This window comes from Triticum urartu, chromosome 1A (assembly GCF_056163025.1).
Source record: "Triticum urartu cultivar PI428250 chromosome 1A, HENAU_Tu73, whole genome shotgun sequence".
Classification (NCBI taxonomy): Eukaryota; Viridiplantae; Streptophyta; class Magnoliopsida; order Poales; family Poaceae; genus Triticum; species Triticum urartu.
In genome coordinates this window covers 448,965,812-448,986,611 of record NC_141873.1, presented here as the reverse complement: position 1 = coordinate 448,986,611, position 20,800 = coordinate 448,965,812, and the positions used below count along the sequence as shown (strand labels likewise).

Genomic DNA, 20,800 nt, shown 5'->3' with positions numbered 1-20,800 from the left:
ACATACTCCCTCTCTCCGTTCCTTTATGTAAGGTGTATTTTGTTTTTCCGAAAGTCAAACGAGTACATGTTCTTTAGAAAAATATATCAAACTACATAATACAAAATACAAAATTTATATCATTTGATCCATCATGAAAAGTAGTTTCATATTTTATTTATTAGGTATTGCAGATGTTGTCATTTTGTTCTATAATCTTGGTCAAACATTTAAATGATTGACTTGCACAGAAATCAATACACCTTATATTGTGGAATAGAGAGAGTAAAATGTAACAATTATATATGTCAATATTTTGAATGTATTGGCAAGTTACAGACAAGGAGTCGTAACAAACGTGACATTTATATGCGTGGATATGACAATGGAAATGGCTTGTGATTTTGTTTTGCAGAAAGCTGGTTTTCACCTATTTCTACTCGCTAGTCAACATCTCGCTCAAAGATTGTCAGCCGGGCCAAAACTGCCACGCCGCGACTGCACAGCCATACCCTTTGCCTCAAGTCGTCGTTCATAAATTGCATCTCACTGCCGAAGGCTGCGTTAGCGGAGACCTCCCCACCGCCACCTTCATCGACCAATGTCGGGGCTTAGCCCTACCACTAGTCTCTAGCAGCGGCAAGGTGGAGGAAGGACAACAGTGGTGGAGCTTGATGCCCAACTCTGGGCGGGCCAAAATGAAAAAAATAGCATATGGGCTGGTGTTCTAAGGCTCAATGGTAAAAAAAATGTATAAATTTCAAAATGTTGGGTAGGGCATGGCCCATCCAGCCTTATTGTAGCCCCGCCATTGGATGACAGAGAGGTAGGTGGCAGCAGCGGCGGCATCTAGGAAGTGAAATCGAGGTGGAGGCGGCGGTTGTTCATTTGGGATGAGAGAGTGGCGTGCAAGCTAAGGATTAATCCCTCACACCAGAAATTTTCGCTCTAAATATGATTTTTGGAGATCTGCTACAGAAGCCCTTAGGCAGGAATTAACCCCAATCAACCATATTCTCAAAAGTGATATTTCTGACGTCACATCAGCTTGTGAGAGTGGTCCTGCTACGGTCGATGCCACAAAAAAGGGGGGCCGTGAGGTTGATGAACTCCGGTGTTCTCCACCACTTGCCGGAACCGGGCTTCGGGAATTCCCTGGAGCCGGGGGTCTTCGCGTCTACAGCCACTCGTGGCGACGACGCTGGGAGGCAACGGGGCCAAGGGCCGGGATAAGGTGCACCCGCCGCGACTGGCTCACCTGTGACCACCCTCGCGCCACATGTCGCGGACGGTATATTCCACAGCCGCCGGATTCACCCGTTCGTCTCCCCTTTCTCCGTGCGATCTCGCCTCGATCACACGCGCTGCCGCCCATACGTACTGACATACACAAACATACACAGATACATCTACCCCGGCCCTCCACGCCCACGATCCCGTGGTTCTCCCGCAGTCCCGCATCGTTGGAGCTCCACCGCGCTCCCGCTAGCTCAGCTCAGCTCCGCTCCGGTCAGGTACGTACGCCGGCTGGTGCTCCACCGCCCTGTTTCGATTCTGCTCCGGTGACCGATCACGCGGTGAAGTAGCTGGCGTATGGATGAATCGGTGCAGGTGAGGCGGGAAGGATGCCGTCGGTTTCGAGAGCCGTGTGCGTGCAGAGGCCGACCACGAGCGGCGGCGGGAGGAGCAGGGAGGCGGCCCGATCGGTGGCGGCGCCGAGAGCCCGGCAAGCGAAATCGAAGGCGGTGACCCACCCGGCGCGGGGCCGGCATTGCTCGCCTCCCAACGCAGTCGCGGCGCCGATGCCCGCCACAAAGAAGGTAAACAGTTCGCGACTCGTGTGTGCCACTGGAGTGTTATCGTTTCCGGTTGACTTGTGCGGGCTTTTTCCTGATTCAAATGGCATCCGTGCGATCATGCAAAGCACCGCGTCAGTTTAGTCAGTCTCAACTAAACAATACTCTCTCCGTTTTAAAATAAATTTCTCAACTTTGTACTAACTCTAGTAGTACAAAATTATGTCAAGATTGAGACATTTATTTTAAGACGGATGTAGTACATATATGCTGAAGTACTACGGAAGATCATTTATTTTTCTCATTTCTTTAAAGCACAATACAAACGCAGACGCTTGTCTAATTACTAGTTTACTAGGTACTACGTGTTTGAGGTAGATCCACAATATGAGCACTCGATTTACACATGACTAAGTATCTTCAAAATTACAATACGATGGAATGCATTCTCTTGTTCATGGGTTCTTGGCAACTAAAATGATCTACATTTTTCTTAACAGAAGTGCTCGGCATTTTCTCATCTATATTGTCTCAAATTGAAGTATAAGTCGCATAGGGGGTTGTATGATTCACATTCCGTGAGGCCAAAGCTATATACTCCCTCCATCCGCGAATAATTGCACTTCTATCTTTTGTCCTAAGTCAAAGTGTTAAAATTTTGACTAATTTTATAGAAAAAGAAGTAACATATATGACATTAAATTGGTACATTATAAAAGTACATTTCAAGACGGATCCAGTGATGCTAATTTAGTGTCATAAATGCTGCTATTTTTCCCAATAAATTTGGTCAAAGCTTTTAAAACTCTGGCTTAGAACAAAAGCTAGAAGTACACTTATTCGCGAACGGGGGAGTATGCTAGATCCACATACTTATTACACTCAAAGTTCCTTTTTTTCCAATACGTCATTGTACATATAGCTAGGTTCATTGGTGACCAATGACAACATAACTTCACCATAGTTTGTCAATCTTTTTTCTTTCTTGATTGAAACAAAGGGGGTGGGGCACTTGAATAGTAGATCTCATTTCAAAACACACAAAAAGAGGAATGATCCAATTGTAAGTCAATGTTTGCCATTGTACACGTTGACAGTCGAGTTGTCTTTACATATTTTGACATTCAGCTATGTAATCTCGGTATAGAAAACCATGTATGGCTAACTAAAAAAATAGAAGAGGTCTTCATTTGTAGTGTGTTGTTCAATAATTTTTTTGTGATTTGATATTTGGTTAAACTAAAACATGCGGGTACGGTTTTACTTAATTCAACTCTGGCAAACATGACAACATAGTTTTCTTTGGTGGGTTTCCCGTATCATCTTACAACAAGTTCACTGTAGAACGGTTGTAGAACGGTTTGGCAAGCGTAACTAAATTTAGATGTTTAGAGACTTTTCTAATAAACTATCCAAAATCAAGGTAGAGATGATTACCCCCTCAAAACAAAAGGCAGAGATGATTAGGATTCAACTTCTCTATTAACAGGTGAGATATAAAAATGACCAGACAGAGCTTAGCGGAGGCGTTGTTTCTTTTTAGTCTATGATGTAAGAAGTGAAAAGACAATGACCTCAGTAGCGAATGTCGCAGTGGATATGCTTAGTTTGATCCAAAGCTTCCCATGCTAAATGTTTAGCTAGCCAAAATATTGCTCAATGTTTTGCTTACTTATGAGTTGATCAAAGTTGGCAACCAAAACAAACTAGAGTTAACAAAAAAAATTGGTCTTCCAAATAATTTGTAACCATCCGTGGATTGAAATGTATGGTCATGAAAATAGTTTAGTACGCTGTATTTCGTCTGACATTCAAATATACTCGCAGTGAACTAGACCTTCCAATGGGTTGAACATCATCTTTAAAATAAGTATGTCATATCTGGGCTGAGTATGCCACCTAGAGGATCCACCCTTCTTTCTCAGAACCCGCGGCATGGCTAAATCTCGCTTATTGTGAAGTATAGAGCTTTTGTCTATAGGGTTCCTGCGAGTGGGTTGACCCAATAGCCGCTGAGACTGGTTTTGAGAACCTTCCGCCGGTTTTGGGAAAATTCAACCCGTTTTTTTTTACTTTCTTCTTTTCCATGTCTTTTGTTACAATTTTGCAGTTTTTCTTTTTTTTTCTCATTTCTTTAATTTTTCTTTCATGAACTTTTTTTATATGCTTCGTTTACTCTAAGAAATTTTGTCTACATGTCAGGAATATTTCAGAAAAATTACGCAATTTTTTTTACATTTTAAATATGTATGAACTTTTTTAAGTGTTGTGGACAATTTTTTAAAATGGTAAAAATATTTTTCTATTTGTCATGAACATTTTTTTATAGTCGCATGAACATTTTTTTAATATTTCATGAACATCTAGAACATATTAAAATTGTATTAATGCGTGAAGGTTTGCTAGAGTGTATAAATTGTACTGTAACATGTCTTGTAACATAAGATTTTTGTGAATGTTTTTAAAATTCCATGACTTTTTTTTGAATAGTTGACACTTTTTTACTAATTACATGAATAAATTCTATATTTTCATGAACATTATTAAGAAAGCATAAATAATTTTTAAACGTGTGAACATTTTTGAAACAACACGAATATTTTTTAGTGGTATGATTTTTTTAAAATTGTGCAATCAAATGTTTACATTCCATGAACATTCATCTAAAATGTTCACCATCTATTTGTTAGGACAATTAAAAATAAGAAAAATAACAGGAAAAAGGAACTAGCATACATTCTTGCGTGCATAGTGTATTTTTCATGTGTATTTCGTGCTTATGTGCTCATGAGCGTGGCCCATTTAGCGGGCGCTAAGGTAATGCCACGTTCAGTCTTGCAATATTAAGTGATACCGAGACATTACCCTCAGAACTTCTCAAAAAGAAAGACATTACCCTCGGAACCGGCCTCTATGGTCTATGGACCGAATGATCAGTCTTTTCTCTATTTGACGGTTGTTGTTGCCAGTTTAACAATCAAGGAGTTTGTTTCTCTATACCAATTTTTATTTAAATGGAAAAGATATTCTATCCACCACTCGTCCTTCGTCTAGCTTTACATACAATTGCCCCTACCTCTCCTTGTTTTAATTGTTTTCCCCCGATTCTTTGATTTTTTTTATCAGTTTTCTTTGAAAACCGGCTCAACACCCCAACTTTTATTGACTTCCATTTTTTTTTGTTTTCTAGCCAATAAATGCTTACCAGATAAGTGTTTACCAAATAAAATATAATAATATATTTTAGGCACAATCACATTAATACAGGCAGGCAAATCACTACTATAATGTTTATGTCCTTGCTGCAATGCGCGCGCAATTACCTAGTCTACACTACTTAAAAAGAGAGATAAGGCTCCCTATTTCGCTCTCCAAAATTTCGCCTTTCTTTCATTGTCCAAATGCGTTTCCCCCTTCCTGTTCCTATTTTTTTTCATTTCTATTTTTTTTCCATCTGTTCCCTTAAAAACTACTCCCTCCGTTCGGAATTGCTTGTCGCAGAAACGGATGTATCTAGATGTATTTTAGTTCTAGATACATCCATATCCGAGACAAGTAATTCCGAACGGAGGGAGTAGCTCAGTTAGTCCACCACTTATTGACTTACCACATAAAATTATTTTTTCTTTGATAAGACAATAAACATTACCAAGTACTCTCTCTGCAACACATGACCAAATGATCTTATATTTCTTTACGGGGGGAGTAAGTGCTTACCAAATAAAATCCTACTTTCTCACACAATCACATTAATATGTACGGTAAATTATGAGCTAACGTAATACAATATTTATACCCTGCTGCCACACATGACCAATTATCTCTAGTAACAGAACAAAATGTAGGAAATTTTGTTCAATAGCAGGTACAAAAAGGACCATTTAAGAAAAAGGTTAAAACTGCAGAACCAATCCATCGTTTGGAGTGTCCGAAATCAGATAAAGTTATGCGTAACTCAGATCTGTGAGGCTGCCATCTACTAAGTACAGACATTTTCCAATTTTCTTGCGCTGCATAGATGCATGTATGGCTAGGCAGAACTCTGCTATTCGGATTGCAACTCAAGCCCCTGGTTTCACCAAACCAGAAAAACAGGCACAACTTGGCCTAGGCAAAGAGCTAATTTCCTTCCATGTTCCAGTACATGGAGAATGTGAAAGGAATCAGGCTTGGAATCCACGGTAAGGCATGGACAAACGCATTTTGGCAATCTAGCAATTTGATTAAGTCCATAAACATGACCATCAAGCAAGTGGCCAAGGCTGTGATCACGCAGGTTAAAACAAGAACCAGATTACTTTTGATATGTATGGAGTACAATCGCACAAGAAATCACGGGGGTTTTGACAGCAGCAGCCAAGTAGCACCAGGGTAGATCAGTCCATGCATGCACGAATGGCATTTGTCTATGTCGCGGAGGTTCATTTCACTTGGCACCATCACGAGAAAACCACGTCCTACCTAGGTTGTATATACGGCGCACATGTTTTCAGCATCGATCTGTTCAATGTGTGTTTATTTACTGGCAAATTGCAACAGGAGTGGATTGCAAAAAAAAAATGCAACGGGAGCAGCAGCATAACGCTTCTTCAAAGTATTTTGGTTCAAACTTTGGAAGCTGTGTATTTACCTTGGAAATTCTTAAAAAAGAAGAAGACCGTGCTCCAAGCCTCTGCATCGATTAATGCACACAACTCTTAGCTAATTATCGCAATGTTTACAAGGTCTCATCTAGTCTAAAAACCCACTCATTACGGTTGAAGAGAATCCCTCGAGGATAATAATAGTACTAAACGTTATAAGTCGATGTAGAACAAATTTAACTTAGTAACTTATTTATTATTGCCATTTTCTTGTTTTGGAGACCTCGTTATTTTTACAAACTAAGAGATCAAACTTTGCATCCATAACTAGGCACACGTGCCACCTAGGTTGCACGTACACAAAATACTCGTGCAAAGTATTGTCTTTCGTACTTAATGCATATCTATTCAAAATATGCTAGAATATGTCGGTTCCAAGTGAGCACGCGCAATGTATACGCTTGCTTGCCTGCACTACATTGTGATTTGGCATATGTTGCATGTTATTTTTTAAATATGGTTGTGGAAAACCACCGTCATGCTTAGAAAACCAGAGGCTGAATTACCCACGGGTTCGGGTTCATGTACTAAACCGTCAACCAATTCTACTATATGACAACGACTTTGCTTAGCAACGTTAGCGATTGATACACATGTAGATAATGGGAGGTGTCAGTGCATAGGTTTCTGCATGTAGCTTGTGTAGTATTTCAGAGCTAGTACAGGTGATTGTAACCCTATTTTTATTTGGAATAAAACTCATGCATTCCTAGCAATTTATTTCTATGTCAAACGAGTTTGTCACGTGGGCTGGTAATTTTTGATCTTTTAAAATTATTTTTACTCAAGAGATCATGGTGCATGAGATCCATAAATCTCTGTGCATCAAGTTCATCCTTAACGTGAATAAACACACGGATTAAAATGTGAAATGCTCAGAATATCCAACTTATGAATGGCTGATCTAAGCTGCTACCACTCCATAACAGTAGTAATTTATACCGTAAAATGTCTAAAAAAACATGAATATGAGTTCACCCGTAGGCTTGGTAGATTTTATGTTTTCTGAAGTCGCAACAAAATTGTTTTGGCGGCTGCTGATTTGGCAAAAAAAAAATTCGAAACAGAGGCAAAAGGATTGCCTCATCGATTAATTAAGAAGAAGAGAATTGCCCAGTTAATTTAGGAAAACCGGGCGAAAACCGATACAAACACTACAAAAGTGACACTCCAGAAGCGACTCACTCTCACGACCATGTAGACGGTCCACCAAATGCTCCCAACACACTACAACCACAACCACTTTTACGACTCAAAAGACCAAAGCCACGTGGACACCAGGAAACACTGAGCACTACCCATCATGAAATTGCACCTTCCTTCCCTTTACTGTGATGAGTTTTCAGCCGCCCAGTTATCTGTAAGCTTTCAACACATTTTGCACATAAATCTCTCGATGAGATTTTGACAAGATCTGATGCGCGTCATTTTCAATAAATTTTAGACTTTCTTGCTGGCACTAATTTATGAGTTCACTTTAGTTTATTGAGTCGTATGATCCTTTTGTCCCTTTTTTGAGTGTTAGCTATCCCGATGTATAGGTCCGAAATTAAAACTCGAAGCCCATGAGCTAAACAATTAGCTCGTGGTTTGGCTCAGCTCGACTCGAGCTCGTTGACTAACGGGTCGAGCGAAGTTTTAAATCTAAGATCATTAACAAAACAAGTCTAACCCTCGCAAAAAAAACAAGTCTAATGGATTGATCTAAAGGTTGAACTCATTAAACTTGCCAATCATAAGGGGCGCGAGATTAGTGCCAATATTATTGTTGATATTTTTATTTGGGGAGGGGGGGTGGTATTATTGATTGTTATCTTCTACGGAGTGTGCCGAGTGACATCTTAGTGTAAATGGTAGATTGTTATTATTTTTGGAGAAAAACATGTGCCTGTAAATGTACTTTTATAGATTATTGCACACATAACACATATACCTAGCTCCTGAGTTACATGAGTTGAGCCAAGTTTAAATATGAGTTCGTTATATTAACACAAGCTTAGCTGAGCTAACTCCATATCTTTTTGAGGTGAAGCTTTTTTTTAGGGGTTTTGAGGTGAAGCTAACTCTGTATCTTAACCTTAACGAGCTCTAATGGGCCGAGCTGGTCGGCCCAGTCTTGACTTCCAGCCCTACCCGTGGAGCGTGACAGAGAAACCGAGCACAGTTCTTTAAAAAAAACGGAGCACAGATCACGTACCGCTCGATAGCGTGACGTTTTTAATTTTAATTTCAGCATGGCACCCCTCGCACCTCCGCGGTACACGGCTTTCCGATGTAGGGTGCCTGGGACTCGCACCCCGCGGGTTCGTTTTGCCCGTTCATATCGGACCCGGCTGGGCCCGGGTAGCTTTGTGCTGCTGCTGCAACCGCTCGGAGCCGCGGACCGATGGTGGTTGCGTGACAGCACGGAACCGTGTACGGTGTACGTGCCGATACTATCCGCTCCGGCCACGGCGGGAGAAGCAATCCAAAACCACCACACTTTTCTTTTTCTTTTTTGGAACAAAACCACCACAAATGCGTGCGCAAGTGATTTGATCGGAGCCACCGTTCAAATGCGAAACACTCTGCTCCAGCTCTGTCGTGTCGTTCCCTGCCTTATCTTCGTTTGACCCGCGGTAGACGATCTTCGATTCGATCCTTTAGAGAAGAGGCCGCCACGCAGACTCGTTTTTAAACGAAATGTCTTCGCCCGGTACCACACGCCGCCGTGCAGGTCGTCAATGAACACCGATCAAGCACGTTCTTCAGGTTGAATTGTTTTTCTTTAAATTTTGTTCTTCAAAGAGAGCATGGTGAGTTAGCCTGTCACGCACACCATTTCCTCCTAGTTTCTACCCGCTGGCTACACGATTCCTCTGCAGTTTTCCGGGTTCCTACCAACAATGCATTTTATATACACGATTGATTGAATTTTCGCATGAACATCATATGCCTGATATCCTTTCCCAAGAAGGTTTAGCCTGACAAGTGATGTCGTAGTCGCGAAATGGTCATTGACGGCATGCAAACTCCTCAGAAAAAAGGGATCGTATCCCTGCAGAGATTAGGGGGGAGCGTGCGTACGTGTTGCCGAGCCTGAGCCGCGGCGCGAATCCGTCCGGCGCGCACCAACCACTTTACGCGGGCCCAACCCATTTCCCCCATCCGGCATGCCACGACCGACGCCGCTATCCTTTTCGTTCCGTTCCGTTCCTCAACCGCGTGGCGCGGGCACTGAGCTGGTGTCACTTTGGCTCGCCGGTTCGTACAGCTTCACGCACCGCACCTTGAGCTGCCCAGCTGGGTGCCAACGGACGACGTGCACCTTAAACTGGGGATACGATGGCAGCCTCTGATCTTTTCCATTTGCATCGAAGATAAACTTACGTACGTACATCAGCGGCGCAAAAAATACGTCGAGCTAACGGAACTCACGTAATAACCAACAACAACCATACTTCGTGGTGGCAAATAGAAAAAGGTAGGGTATAGCCACATATACATGGCACCCTAAGAGTTGGTTTTCACACATTAGGGCAATCTCCAACGCGCCGACCAGTATATTTCCTCCCGCACTCATCCGCGGACACGGATGCGGGAATGCGGGAGGCCGTCATCCAACTCTAGCCGCACATATTCAAACATTTTTTTAACAAATCAGATGAAATTCATGCGAACACAGCGGACTTCATATAGGCCGAACGAAATTCATTACATTTTGAACATATTTTAACTAAAACTATGTGCACGTCCGAAAGGCAGAGCTCCATTCCCGCGACATGGATACACTAAAGTAGTCTACAGCCGACCGCGACGGATCCCTTTGTCTTCCTCAAGTTCGGCAGTCCGCTCGTCGGACTGCCGTGAGCCCCGGAGGCATATGCTTCAGCGCAAAGGGCAACTCGCTTCTCCATGTTTGGCAACGCCGATCATCGGGGTGGAACCGCCGCGATGTGCTTTAGCTGGATGGGAAGGGGAAGACGATAAATTGCGACTGGGCAAGACCCCGGCTGTGTACGCCGGCGTCGCCTCGGCGGTGGCCTTCATGGGACCCAAGTGGCGACAGCCTCCCATGTTTTACTTCTCCTTGACGGTGGCGACGGACGCGGACGTGCTGGATGCCGCGTCACTGACCTCCGTCGGCAGGGCGCGGTCACAGACACGTTGACGGCAGATGGCGCGGTCGCATGTACAGGAGGAGTGGTGCAACACGCCGTCGTCCACGGCAGCCACAATGCTTGTGTCGCCGTGGTCCACCGCGTGCCGGCCTGGAGCAACACACCACTTCTCGGCGAGCTGGCTTGAAGCGGCGAGTTGCTAAGCGACGCGCTGGCTTGGAGCTTCTGCCTCCCTGAGCTGGTCTGTAGCCGCCTGGACCGTCGACGCATGCAGAGTAGAGAGTTGACTCACTCGTATCCGGCGGGCTCGACGGGCCACCCAACCAGCTTTTATGCCGGAGAACTCGGCTTCCTGCTCGCGCGGATGCCATGGAGCTTGTGAAGAAAATGATGTGCAAGGAGAAGATGAGAACGGAGTGTGGTGTTATTTTTACCCGGCGTCTAATATCGTTTAAATAGCAGGGGGACAACCGGAGACAACCGGCGTTGTGTTTAATGATGTGCAGCTCGCGAACAGACGTATGGCCGGAGTAGGTTTCTTAGCACACACGCGTGTTTTAGTGAAGAAAGACGGACAACATGTGGTCGTTCGAATGCGACGAAAAGGCGCGTTCAGCCGGGCAAGCAAGGGTGGCGCTTTCTTGGCCGACGCTCTGCTTCAATGTCAGCAGTGAGAGGTCACGTCCTCTGCACCACCCTCTTGTTCGGTCAAATCGTGGGCATCAATACCGACCGCTGGCTTTGGGCCGACATGAATACGGTGCATCATATGAAAAGCGCGGGAGGGATGGGTGGCGGGTTCAGATGGTTAAGGCGGTTAGATGCGGGCGTGACAGTGATCTGGACGCTCATAAGGCCTTCATGTTTATCTTCGATTTACGGGAGAAAGATGCGTCCACTGTCCTATGGACCTATACAGGCCTGCATTGGATGACTTGCACGGTCCAGAACAGTTTGAGAATCGACGTTAGAGATACATGACACTTGGCACCGAGCTCACCGGACGAGCACGCGCTCACCCGGCCCCTCCCCCGGGCTGGTCCGTCCCCCGTATGCGACGACCGTGCGGTGACGTCCCACGGTGGGTCTCACCGGGGTGCCACGCCATTTCTACGTGGCCAAGGCCTCCGCGCCCTCCCCTTGCTATAAATAGAACCCGGCTCTCACTCCATGAGCATCCAACGAGCTCATTCATCAGCAGCTATCGAGTTGTACTACTACTACTGTTCGTCGTCACTGGCCGGTGTGGCCTGTAGCATTGCGTCGCACTAATGGCTCCTGCTCAATGCGCGCGCGTGCAGAGGGTGTTCCACTTCGGCAAGGGCAAGAGTGAGGGCAACAAGGCCATGAAGGACCTGGTACGTACTAATCGTTAGATCCATCACTCTCAGTTGATGTATTTTCACTAATAATTCACCATATATGCTGATTATGATGACTGGATCGTGGATGCATGGCGTGTGCAGTTGGGCGGGAAGGGCGCCAACTTGGCGGAGATGGCGAGCATCGGGCTGTCGGTGCCGCCGGGGTTCACGGTGTCGACGGAGGCGTGCGAGCAGTACCAGGCGGCGGGGAGGGCGCTGCCGCCGGGGCTGTGGGAGGAGACCCTGGAGGGCCTGCGCTGGGTGGAGGAGTACATGGGCGCGCGCCTCGGCGACCCGGCGCGGCCGCTGCTCCTCTCCGTCCGCTCCGGCGCCGCGGTGTCCATGCCCGGGATGATGGACACGGTGCTCAACCTGGGGCTCAACGACGAGGTGGCCGCCGGGCTGGCGGCCAAGAGCGGCGACCGCTTCGCCTACGACTCGTACCGCCGCTTCCTCGACATGTTCGGCAACGTCGTGAGTATACCACACCCGGCTCTGACTAAGCTAAGCCTAGCTCCATGCATGCATGTGCGCCGCTAGCTACCTGGTCGCTCCATCGCTTGCTTGGACGAGTAGAGTTAATTTGCGTGCGTCGAGCAGCCGTTGCTTTGGGAGGGAGGGAGCGACGTGCGTCTGACGCGGGTTGCGTCGCCGAGACGTTGGCTGCTGCTGCTGCTGCATTATGACGAAGGTGACAAGGATTACGTGGGGGTTCTTGTATGCTTGCTTTTTAACCGTCGAAAATTATTGTTTTTTATTCAAGTATATAAGTACGTTTGGCTAGCGAGTAGGAGTAATTTACAAGAGAACAAAACAGCTTAATAAAAATATGAAACAAATAAATGAATTGGGTTGCTTTATAAAGAGGAGTTTTTATTTCATCAGATGAAGAAAGCTGAACCGCAAACACTTTCAGAAGCATTCTTTTTCTGTTACTGTCAGCACAGTTAATCAGATTCCCAAGGACAGTTTGCACGGCAACACTGCCGTATTTTGACCGCAACTGTTTCTCTCCGAGAAAGGAATGACTGATGAAGGTGACCTCTGTCTTACGGTTTGACACTATTATTTCACCCCACTCTGAAAATAAGATAAACAAAAAAGGAGGCAAACTTTGACACCGTTACTTCTGAAATAGTAAGACAAAAAGCAACGAGAAAAACTTTGATAATACAATAAGACAAGCATTCTACCGTAGCACAACCTGTCTGTTTTCATGAAAAGATTTGTCTTGTTCTTAGAAAGCAAAACAATTAAGACAGTCAGTTTGGGGTGACGAAAAACATGACAAAAAATTTCAGCTCCGACTTCATTGAGCCATGACATCTGCAATATTAATTCATATACAGTAGTAGGTTTAGACAAACCTGCCAAGTTGGTGTTGTCTTCTAGTAGCTCTAGAGTGAAACTGCAGTCCAATGGTATTACCAAGTTTATTTACTAGTACTCCCTCTGTTCTACGTAAAAGAAAAGAAAAGAAAAAAAAATACTCCACTCCACCAGTCCAATGCCCACCAATGACCCCACTTCACCAGCAAATCAAAAAAAAAGAAAAGAAAAAAAGACTCCACTTCACCGGTTCACTTGCGAGCGCGGCAGGACGGCGGCGGCGGCGGAGCCCGCGCGGTTGGAGGCCGGACCGCCCGGCCGCCGCTGTGCCCCTCATGGAGGCTGTGCCTCGGCGGCTAGATCGGCTCCGACTGGTGCGCCCTGGTAAAAGAGGAAACACCGAGTCATTACTCGTTTGGATCGAACAGATTTTGTTTTAGCACAAGAAGGCTGTGGGTCGAACGCCTGAGCTAATCAAATTCCTCTTACTCGTTTGCTTGGTAGTATATTGTTCCACAAAAGGAGGAACGTCAGCTGGATCCAGCCCAGTTAATCTGGCAACTGGATTTCCAATACTGCATTTTGGGATGTGCGTTCCTCACTGAATAGCAGTTTCTTTTGTACCGAAAAGTTGGCTCGACGTTTTGTTTACAGTAATTCCTACTAGCAACTAGCAGTAGTAGCAGGATCCTTGTTCCTTAGCAGGATATTTCCTCTTGCCAGGTCATGGACATTCCCCATGCGCTTTTCGAAGAGAAGCTGGAAGCCATGAAAGCAACCAAGGGGGTGGACAACGACACCGACCTCACTGCCAATGACCTCAGGGAGCTAGTGGGTCAGTACAAGAACGTCTACGTTGAAGCCAAAGGAGAACAATTTCCCTCAGGTTGAATTCATGAACTTCACCTTTTTATTTATATATTTTGAAACTGACATTGTGTTTTTGGCACCCAGTTGATATGTGTATATGTTTGTTGTTTCTTGCCTTGGCATAGACCCCAAGAGGCAACTGCAGTTAGCGGTGTTGGCCGTGTTCGACTCGTGGGACAGTCCGAGAGCGAACAAGTATAGAAGCATTAATCAGATCACCGGACTTAGGGGCACCGCCGTGAACGTGCAGTGCATGGTGTTTGGCAACATGGGGAACACCTCCGGCACTGGTGTCCTCTTCACTAGGAACCCTAGCACCGGGGAGAAGAAGCTTTATGGCGAGTTCCTAGTCAATGCTCAGGTATGGCTCGGTTCTGATCGCTCCTGGTTGCTTCTAAGTTCTAGCTGCCATGCTCTGCGTATGTGCGCACAGCAAAAGAGCAGTATGTTGCCCACTTTTATTAAAATAGATTATGCAATCAAGATAATACAGTCTGTGGATATTGCATATTCATTGAATGGCTGTGCATAATTTAACTGTTTCCCTGAACCTGTGATTCTTCTGTAATCTGAAAACTCAACTCTTGCATCCCCCCTGTGCTTTGGGGTTTTTCCTGCTGCTATGCAGCTATGAGAAAACATTAAAAAAAAATTAACTGTTTTTTTGCCTTATGCAGGGTGAGGATGTGGTTGCTGGAATCAGAACCCCGGAGGATCTTGATGCCATGAGGGATCACATGCCGGAGGCCTATGCAGAGCTTGTTGAAAACTGTGACATACTGGAGAGCCACTATAAGGAAATGATGGTATGTTAGTTTACCAACTGTTTGCAGGAAGCTCTGCTGAGGGGCCTGTCAGTGTTGCTGTTTTATGAAACAAGGCGTTTGGCCCATAGCGTGATATAAAACTTATTCTGAAACATCGTGAAGAACTTGGCTATCTAATTAGTTTATGTGATCATTTTCAAGCACCATTACAGTGCTCTCTACAATTGCCCACATGACATGAATGCTCTTTGGTCATGATCCTGCCTTAATATGTCAAAAGATTAACCTGAACCCCTACTATTTCCAATGGGGAATAACTTGCATTTTTCATGTTTAATTCAGGATATTGAATTTACAGTTCAAGAAAATAGGCTCTGGATGCTACAATGCAGATCCGGAAAGCGTACTGGCACAGGAGCTGTGAAGATTGCTGTAGACATGGTTAATGAGGCTCTTGTTGATCGCAATACAGCGATTAAGATGGTAGAACCAGGCCACTTGGACCAGCTTCTTCATCCACAGGTATAAGATAATCAAATATGCCCAAATGGTCTATAAAACTGATACATATAAATACATGCATGCAATTTGTTACTGCCTGTGTTATCCCAATAAATTATCTGCTCTTTCAGGATATATTTGCATTACCTAATGATTTTACACAAGAACCACATCGTTTGCATGCTGAGAATGCATTCATATTTAATGAAGATAGTATACTCATTCAATAGGCCTATGATTCTGACATATTACTAAAATCTGATGTATATAGATAGTTGCTTGCTTTCTTACTTTACAAGTTCAAATTTAATCAGATGTATTGGTTTCTGAAACCTTATTTTAACCCTTATGTTGACATCCCTCGTTTGAATTTTATTTGCAACTGGATATTGGCAATATATTGACTCAGTTTTATTACCCTTATGTTATGACAACCAGTTTGCGAACCCCGAGGCTGCTTCATACAAAGGCAAAGTTATTACTACAGGCTTACCAGCATCACCTGGGGCTGCTGTGGGTCAAATTGTATTTACTGCCGAGGATGCTGAAGCATGGCATGCCCAAGGGAAATCTGCTATTCTGGTCTGTACATGTCCTTATCATCCTCCTTTTTTTTATAGCAGGATGTCTCCTTCATTTTCCTATGTCCTTTTGGGTTGGACTTGTCCTATTCTTGAGTTATCCTGATACTTTTTGAACTTTCTGAATGTAAAGGTGAGGACAGAGACCAGCCCAGAAGATGTTGGTGGCATGCATGCAGCCGCTGGAATTCTTACAGCAAGAGGTGGTATGACTTCTCATGCTGCCGTTGTAGCACGTGGCTGGGGAAAATGCTGTGTGTCAGGGTGCTCAAGCATCCGTGTAAATGAAATTGAAAAGGTGATTCAACTTATTGCTGCAGATGTCTAGGAAATACATTGTTAGACGCAACACTTCATTCCAGCCTTAAAATTCATAATGGGAGTATGATAAATCTGTGTTCATCATTTTGTACTATAGAGGTGCTTACTTTGGTATATGGTCTATACGCATAGGTGGTAGCTATTGAAGACAAGATGCTCTATGAAGGTGACTGGATATCACTCAATGGATCAACTGGTGAAGTGATCCTTGGCAAGCAGCCACTTTCCCCACCAGCCCTTAGTGCTGACTTGGAAACTTTCATGTCCTGGGTTGATGAAGTTAGGCAGCTCAAGGTAAACTTCCTAGGAATAAAAACAAGAACAGAAACTGCCTCAATTTGACTTTAACTAAAATTTACATCAGTCTTGTTAACTGCGTTAGGCCTAAGCATTACACAAGCTTCAACAAAAAATCCTTATTATGCATATCTTGCGTGTTCTAGGTTATGGCTAATGCAGACACCCCTGGGGATGCATTGGCAGCAAGGAAAAATGGGGCAGAAGGAATTGGACTCTGTCGGACAGAACACATGGTTGGTGTTAATTTCTTTACTGTTTGCTTTTTTGAGGATTTATTTTGTTATGATAGTTATTTTCTGCAGTTCAACTTTCGAAGTGAACTTTATGGACACAAGTCTGCTCTTCTAGGCAATTAAAAAAAGGCTAATGTTCTCCTTTGTATACTTTGTAGTTCTTTGCTTCTGATGAGAGGATTAAGGCTGTGAGGCAGATGATAATGGCTCCAACTGTCGAACTGAGGCAGAAAGCACTAGATCGTCTTCTGCCTTACCAGAGGTCTGACTTTGAAGGCATTTTCCGTGCCATGGATGGTATGTGGAAAATCTCTATGTATTCATATACTCCCTCCGTCTGGAATTAGATGACTCTCAAACAGATGTATCTAGACGTATTTCAGTGCTAGATACATCCGTTTGAGCGTCAACTAATTTCGGATGGAGGAAGTACTCCCTCCATTCCGTTTTATAGTGCGCCTAAGATTTTTGTGAAAATTCCGAAATGTAGTGCGTGTTTGCTACTCCCTCCATTCCGTTTTATAGTGCGCCTAAGATTTTTATGAAAATTCCGGAATGTAGTGCGTGTTTGCTACTTTGCCCCATTCTTGACGAAAATATCCCTTATCCTATTCCTGTAGCGCACCTCCTCCCTCGGCTATCCCCTGCTCCCGCAAGCATCGTCTTCGTGTCCCCGTGTCCATGGCCGGCGGCGCAGAGCGCAGAGCGCAGAGCAGGTTCCGCATCCTGAGAGGGAATCGACTGGTGGCGGCAGGATTTGACTAGCGGCAAGGAAGGTGCCGTCGGGCGGAGCGGCTCAGTCAAGAAGGCGACATAGGGGTTGTTGGCGGTGGACGCGGGCAGCGGGATCTGGCTGTCAGCTTGGCCGTCAAGCGGACCTTCCTAGCGCCATGGTGCTCGCCGAGGAGATGGGGCGGCTGCACAAGGCATGCAGGTGTGCGCGGGACCCTGGCCGCCAGCTTCATGAGGGTGGACGACGAGGTCGTCATGGGCGCCGCCGCGGGCGTGGACGCCAATGTCGATGAAGGGCGCTCCTGGACTGTGGGATCCACCGCCGTGGGCCGCCACATCATCGTCTCCCATTCCCCTCCCTCTGCTCGCGTGCCTGCTATGGGATCCACCGCCGTGGTGGCCGTCACGGGGCGTCGGTCAGGTCGCACCATCGTTCGCCTGCGAGTGAGCCACTCCGAGGACGCCGCCATTCACCATGCAGCTCCTACAGGTGCCAACCAACTTCCTCATCTGCTTCACCCCTGTGACGAGGATGGGAGTTCTTGCACATGGTGGCAGCACGCCGGCGTCGGCTTCTTGTGCGGCAGCGGCAGCGGCTCACAGGAGCAAGAAGCACCATTCGTGTCCAGCGTCCATGGCAGGCATCGCCGCGTCCTTGGCCAGCATTCCGCTTCCCTGGCCGGTTGCTTGCTGGCCGTAGATGCTCGCTGGGACAGACGGAAGCCAGCATACCAGCGAACTAGTACTCTCGGACAAACCAAGGGCTTTCTCGTCCAAAAATAAACGCCAGCACACACATTGGTACCTGGGCTGGAATCTATGCGCACTAGATTGAGGAACGGAGGGAGTAGTATATTGTCCTTTCTCACTAGATGAGGTGCACTAGAGTTCAAATATCCCGAGCTGGTTTATACTTTCTTAAATAAGCGAATATTGACTATTGGGTGTTAACTGTGAACACACAAAGTAGATAAACTTGCAAGATTACAGGATCTTATAAGAATTGTGCTTCTAACCTTGAGGTATTTTTTTGGCATTCATCATGTAGTTTAGAGTATAGAATTCTGCCAGGGCTTGTAATAACATGTCCCATGGAAACTGATATCAAATAAACACTTTCTATTGATGGCATACAACATTAGTTATAGACTGCACTTTTTGCAAGGGAATCCAAACTACATTTTGTCACACAGAACCACCTGAACATCAATGTTTGCATTTCAGGGCTCCCGGTGACTATTCGGCTGTTGGACCCTCCACTTCATGAGTTCCTTCCAGAAGGGCATGTGGAGGATATTGTGCGTGAACTATGTGCTGAAACCGGAGCCGCTGAGGATGATGTCCTTGCAAGAATGGAGAAACTTTCAGAAGTAAACCCAATGCTTGGTTTCCGTGGTTGCAGGTTGGTGTTGTTTATTTGTTTAGCTATGCTGGAGATTGAACTATATCCATTTGATCAACAGAATAAAGTGTAAATCTTTTTCATATTTTTAATGCAACCACTGTTGGATCAAGTTTTCCTTTCCCATTCATTTACTTGCCTGTTCTCATTCGCAATTCTGTTTTCTTTCCTTTACTAATGCTTTTGATGCTAATATTTCAGGCTTGGTATTTCGTATCCTGAATTAACAGAAATGCAAGCCCGGGCCATCTTTGAAGCTGCTATATCCATGACCAACCAGGGTATTCAAGTATTTCCAGAGATAATGGTTCCTCTTGTTGGAACACCTCAGGTATGTCTTTCTTCACATGTATCTTCTTTGGCTGGTATAGAGGTGTACCTTCACTTCACAGTTGGTGCAGTTGAAAAATGACATAATCCATTTGATGGGATACAACTATACACCACCTATTTATGGAAACCTGACCTTTTCATTTCTCTTCAAACCGCACTTGATTTTATTATTGCAAGTTTGATTCAGCAGTTGATTTTTCCTTGTGACAATTGACATTTGGTTTTGCCAGGAATTGGGACATCAGGTGGCTCTTATCCGCCAAATTGCTAACAATGTTTTCACCAATATGGGGAAAACCATTGATTACAAAGTTGGGACTATGATTGAAATTCCCAGGGCTGCTCTAGTGGCAGATGAGGTAAAAAGCTTGTGATAGCTCTGTTCTTTCTGTAAAACCATAAATGTTGGCCATTGACGTTCAGCATGTAAACTGAATAATACACGCATTAGTTAGCAGAACTCTTGGTCGATAGGAGTTCTCCAAATGCAAAGAATTAGTTTATCAGATATATCAAGGGAAAATACGCATGTAGCTGACATCGTTGTGCTGGTTGCACATCCATTGACAGATAGCAGAGCAGGCTGAGTTCTTCTCTTTCGGAACAAACGACCTCACGCAGATGACATTTGGTTACAGTAGGGATGATGTGGGGAAGTTCCTCCCCATCTATCTGGCTCAGGGTATCCTCCAGCATGACCCATTTGAGGTAAATTTGTTATGACTGGGACCGTACCACTTCAAGTTTGTTTGTAGTACCACCCATATTATCATCCTTCACATACGTGAGCACCTCACATATCTAGGCATTTGGCATGTTCTTCTCTTGATTTTTTTTGTATAGCCATAACCTTATCATATTGTACTTGGCAACTTACCTGTCAATGAATATGCCAGGTGCTTGATCAGAGAGGAGTGGGGGAGCTAGTAAAGATTGCTACAGAGAGGGGTCGCAAAGCGAGGCCTAACTTGAAGGTAAGTATTCCACCGAGGACACTGTTGTGCAGAATTCATTCTTAGTTCATTTGACTGATCGATTTCGTGTTTCCAAACAGGTGGGCATCTGCGGTGAACATGGTGGAGAGCCATCTTCAGTTGCTTTTTTCGCAAAGGCTGGGCTGGATTATGTTTCATGCTCCCCGTTCAGGTTGGCTGAAATATTGAAATTTGGAGGATTAGCACTACCTTGACGCTATTTATAGCCGTTAACATCTTGATATGGAACCTTTTTGCAGGGTCCCGATTGCTAGGCTAGCTGCAGCCCAGGTCCTTGTCTGAGGACGCTGCCCCGTCAACCGGATAGCCTGCTGTTGGTGCATCTGGTGAAGATAAATAAGACATAGCCATGGACTTGTGGAAACTCTGCCGCCTAACAAAGGCCGTTTCATATATGTAGTCTATGATGCGTATGCGCGTGTAAGCCTGAAATGGCTGCTTCTCTGCATTTCCCCTGAACTACCATGGTAATGTACCAAACAGCGATGATGACGAAGATAAATCGAATAAAAGGTGGCGATTATCTGTGCTATCAATTTAAGTGATTCCATTTC

General features: G+C 44.9%; 1 protein-coding gene across 2 annotated transcripts; it reads left to right on the top strand.

Moving 5' to 3' along the window:
• Positions 1 to 1,229: 1,229 nt before the first annotated feature.
• On the top strand, positions 1,230 to 20,782 carry LOC125517347 (pyruvate, phosphate dikinase 2). 2 transcript variants are annotated; one of them, XM_048682543.2, is made up of 20 exons: positions 1,230 to 1,493; positions 1,591 to 1,799; positions 11,820 to 11,876; positions 11,985 to 12,356; positions 13,935 to 14,097; positions 14,207 to 14,442; positions 14,759 to 14,887; positions 15,191 to 15,370; positions 15,788 to 15,931; positions 16,064 to 16,228; positions 16,384 to 16,545; positions 16,695 to 16,784; positions 16,943 to 17,081; positions 18,741 to 18,918; positions 19,120 to 19,249; positions 19,482 to 19,610; positions 19,822 to 19,959; positions 20,148 to 20,225; positions 20,306 to 20,397; positions 20,486 to 20,782. In XM_048682543.2, the coding sequence occupies exons 2-20, from the start codon at positions 1,605 to 1,607 to the stop codon at positions 20,526 to 20,528; spliced, it is 2,820 nt and encodes a 939-aa protein (XP_048538500.1). In that variant the 5' UTR covers positions 1,230 to 1,493; positions 1,591 to 1,604; the 3' UTR covers positions 20,529 to 20,782. The 2 variants fall into 2 exon arrangements, with proteins under 2 accessions (XP_048538500.1, XP_048538506.1); XM_048682549.2 differs by lacking the exons at positions 11,820 to 11,876; positions 11,985 to 12,356.
• The last annotated feature ends 18 nt before the right edge of the window (positions 20,783 to 20,800 follow it).

What these genes read in the sequence shown, in the direction of transcription:
- LOC125517347 (XM_048682543.2), top strand. Translation starts at nt 1,605, where the DNA reads ATGCCGTCGGTTTCGAGAGCCGTGTGCGTGCAGAGGCCGACCACGAGC. An exon ending in CATTTTCCGTGCCATGGATG is followed by an intron (nt 17,082 to 18,740) that starts GTATGTGGAAAA and finishes TTTGCATTTCAG; the next exon opens with GGCTCCCGGTGACTATTCGG. An exon ending in CTCTTGTTGGAACACCTCAG is followed by an intron (nt 19,250 to 19,481) that starts GTATGTCTTTCT and finishes TGGTTTTGCCAG; the next exon opens with GAATTGGGACATCAGGTGGC.